Here is a 4,215-nt window from a genome sequence, read left to right as displayed (position 1 = left end):
CAAGTGCCTCTGAAATCGGAATCATGGGCTCGAGAAGTCTCGAAAATCGTCCCTGTGGGAATGGGAATCAACCACGTTGCGCCCAAGATATGGCTTGCGATCGCACCGAGACCGACTTTGAGTTCACGGTACCGCCGGAAGCACCGGTGTTTGAGCCGACCAACGAGGAGTTCCACGACCCCCTCGCCTACATCGCCAAGATACGACCGATCGCCGAGAGGTCCGGCATCTGCAAGATTAAACCGCCACCCGTGAGTAGCACAACTCGACCGTCAGCGGACACATGGCGAATCCTATGCGCGTCATCTCTTTGAAACATTACCCTCCGTGTCATCATCGACATTGTCGTCGTCGTCGTCGTCGTCGTCATCGTCATTATCGTCGACAGGATTCTTCCGCTTTCTTTTCTCATACAACCTAAGAGAAAAGGCATATCCTCGAATAAGGAGTGCGCGACCTCGTTTTTGTGTACTACGATGCATTTTTTTAAATACCATCTCTCTCTCTCATTCTCTCTCCTTCTCTCTCGACGACGATTACAATATGTTGACGACGGCGACGAAAACGAAAAAGAAGGTCTAATGGTACGAATCTTCCACATGATTCCATAAATTCGCACATCGTTTTTTCTACGGGGTCTCCATGTTTTTTTCGTTTGTGAAATGTAACAACCGTACGTATCACGTATCACGCATTACGTCGGGCAAAACTGCGAGAAGGGAAAAAAAACTGGGAAAAAGAATAGACGCCAGAGATTAAACAAAGTGAGAGGAAAAAAATCTTTTCTCCGTTCGACAATACTTTTCAAAAATGACATCGATGACAATGATGATATATCAATAAAACAATAATGGAAACATCCATACAAATTAAATAAAAATCAGTCGTGATCGGTTCACGTTTAAATTATGATAACTGCGATCGGTGCGACGACCGCCATGTAAAATGGCCGAGAGGACACGATGGTCACCTTTTCGGAAAAACTGGGGAAAGAGGAAAGAACAAATCGCAAGATTTGTTTCGATTTTAATGGCAGAACATTTCGCGACGTCGCGCGTCGACGCGATCCCCGTTATTCTTGCGCAAGTAACGAATGCGCTTTCCGAATGTGACGAATAAACTCTCGTCGTCGCTTTCACACCCTTCGATATCTTGGTTCGGGTGCGTCTCGAAAATCACCGGACCTCGACAAAATTGTAGTCTTCATCAAGGGCGTATTCCTGTATTCCAAGGGAATCTCATCACTAGACTCGTTGCAGACCGCTGCATGACATAATTTTTTTCCGCGCTGTCGTCACCTTTCACTCGGCGAGCTCTCGACCATAGCAGGGCTCTCCCGTGTGATTCGGTTCTATTTGCCAACGCGAAATCTTTCGCGATCTTCCCACCTGTAAGCGTTGTTTGGTCGTTTCCCGAGTGGATGGCTTCGTTATTCGTTCATCGCACGTCGTTGGTTTATGCCACCATTAGAAACGATTTACGCCACCATCTTGTTTCCGCATATAAAGAGGAAAAATTCCAATGACGCCGGAAATCATGACTTTTCTTCCTAAAACCGTGGGTAGAGCGAATATTGGGACAGATATTCGCGAATAATGTTTCTTGGCTCGCGTAAATCGACGCTAAACCAGATGCGTGACAAATGTAGAAATGTCATCGACGAGATTTCGCGATATAGGTGTTCGAGAATATCTTTTAAAAAAAATGCATAGACATTTATCTAATGACAATTGCTGAATACATTTATAAGCGTAGCGATCGTATCCGACTTACATATTTGAAGGCTAAAATTTCATGTTTTTGCGTTTTCTTTTTCCTACAATGTACTTTTCTCTCCTGAGAGAAATAGTTCTACTCATCTGAGAAATTTCCGACTGCACTGCTTCGCATCACAAATTTTCAGCACATCGAGATAATGGTAATCTCTAATAACCGTAGAGATCGCGACCAATTCTCAGAGAAAACATTACCGTGCGAAGGTGAAACGATAACGCATTTGCGATTATATTCGCGTCATTCTTCTTCGAAGTATAAGTCTGCCCGTCAAAAGCGTCAAGGCGCGCCACAAACTCTCAAGTAATTATTGATTTTTACCTACGCCAGCTAATCGATACCTAATAATTGGTCCGGCTGTAGCTGATTGTTTATTCTCTCTTCTCTCTCCTACTCCTCCCCTTCTTTATCTCTGCTAAAAGAAATTTATTCTATAAACAATCTCTATAACGTTCTGTTCCCCGATACGATCAACAATTGACGAGTGATGCATAATTTATGATACAATACGCATTGTTTATTTTATCTAATCATTTTCAACATATCATATCGGAAGGAAAGCTCGGACCTGTTTTGTTTATTCTTCTAGTACTTATCTGGAACTTACGTGAAAAAGTGTAATGTGATGTGGAAATTTGTCAAAGACAGTGCGCAATGTCAGCTAATTTTCGAGTAATCTTTATCATAATAGCGTTAATATTGATAAAAACTAGACAAGCAAATATAATAGAATTCATTAATCTTGTATTTAATTTTTTTTAAATGTAGATTTTCGAGTTTTATTTCATCCCGCAACAAAGCTGTGATTTTTTAATCCTTTTGAAATGAATTTTCAAATATTCCGATCACAAATGTCGCTTTTGTCGTTCGAGAGAAGTACATGGAATGTACACGAATCATATACACGAATGTACATGGAATCGAGGTACTCTCGACATTTTGCAAAAACGAGCTGGAAATAACGAGGTAAACTGCGGCAAATTTATCTTCGATTTGCTTCGAAATTTTCAAAGCGCGATCGTTGAAAATCCAATAAGGTAGTGAAGCGTAGATTTATCAAAAATCTTGTCATTCGCGAATTCTTCCAAAGAGAATCAATAAAAGAATGATATTTATGACGTCACATCAGAGTTGGGCGCGAGGCTCTCGGGGTGACCGCGTCGTATCTAGAATACGTATACATAATATGCACTTGATACTCGAAATACCTCTATGTATCCTGTTGATGTTTGTACATTGTAAGACTAAATTTAAAAAATATAAAATCATTTTTTTCGTTGATCTAATACATGTTTATAGTATAATTGTTGAGTGTACAAAAATTTAGCTGTATATAATCCTAATTCAAGATTTCTTTTAAATTTATCCGGATTTGCCCATATTTCATTTGCTTCCGGGTTATTATAATTATCATCTTTAAATCACCATCTTTTCCAGATAGAAAGAATCGTAATATAAATTTGTCTACTCTACGTATCACGATAAATATGCGCGTCGGAATTCTGCTTTCCGAGAATTTTCTGCTCTCTCTCTCGCCCTCTCTCTCTCTCTCTTTAATTTTTGTTCAAATCAACTTGCTCCGGTATTGAGCACGATAGAAGAGTGATACACTCAATGAAAAGACCTTTAATACTTTCTAGAGAGCTGATATTTTCCCGAGATGCCGCCATTACGGAAGTTGTGTCGTAGGAAGTGCGCGACGTTACACACGGGCGTTGGACACTCGTAAAACGATTGCTTGATTAATGGACTTTACGATTACTAGCATTTCAACATAGCGTTAAGTAAAATTAAATTATTTGGATTATACTTTGTTGCGATATTAAAATATCGCCGCGCATACAATGCTGGATGGAACCACATATTAATATTATCTAATTGTAAATTCTTCTCAGATCGACCTTTTTTCCTTTCCAATTCTGTTCAAATATTTGAGTTCTCGTAACTTCAATATCATTTATTTGCTCCATTAAAATTATATAATTTATTGAATCTAATCTTTTTATAAACAATGCAATATAAATCATTTGTCATAGAATAAAAAAAATTTATAAAAATGTGTAATTAATTAGAGCTACATATCACATGCACGAGATTTGTGTGTACCTCATTTTTTACGTTTTTTTAAATCAAATAATCTTTGTGCTCATCATATAAGCAAGCTTTCAGAGTGTTTATTGATTATTTTAATTATTTTAGAACATAATTTACACATGGGAAAATTTATATATAGAATATATAGATATATATTTAGAGACACGATTGTTACACTCTTATGCAGGGTATATTATGAGATATTGATTAATCATATATATAAATATCTCAATAGAAAAAAATTTAGATTTTGCCGTACTGACTGAGCCAAATGAAGAATTTCAAGTTCATTGCAGATAAAATACAAATAACAATGCGATTGCCATTTTATAGATAAAAATATCTCTG

At 38.0% G+C, this 4,215-nt stretch overlaps 1 protein-coding gene across 1 annotated transcript in view; it reads left to right on the top strand.

Annotated features, from left to right (window-relative positions):
• Nucleotides 1-23: 23 nt before the first annotated feature.
• LOC105617083 (lysine-specific demethylase lid) overlaps nucleotides 24-4,215 on the top strand; it is a 15,126-nt gene continuing 10,934 nt past the window's right edge. Inside the window, exon 1 of the mRNA XM_012198662.1 lies at nucleotides 24-251. Within this exon, the coding sequence (XP_012054052.1) occupies nucleotides 24-251 (228 nt within the window). The remainder of the gene's footprint in view (nucleotides 252-4,215) is intronic.

Source organism: Atta cephalotes (genome assembly GCF_000143395.1).
Source record: "Atta cephalotes unplaced genomic scaffold scaffold00011, whole genome shotgun sequence".
NCBI lineage: Eukaryota > Metazoa > Arthropoda > Insecta > Hymenoptera > Formicidae > Atta > Atta cephalotes.
The sequence above is the reverse complement of the archived record's forward strand: the minus strand, read 5'-3'. Positions and strand labels throughout refer to the sequence as shown.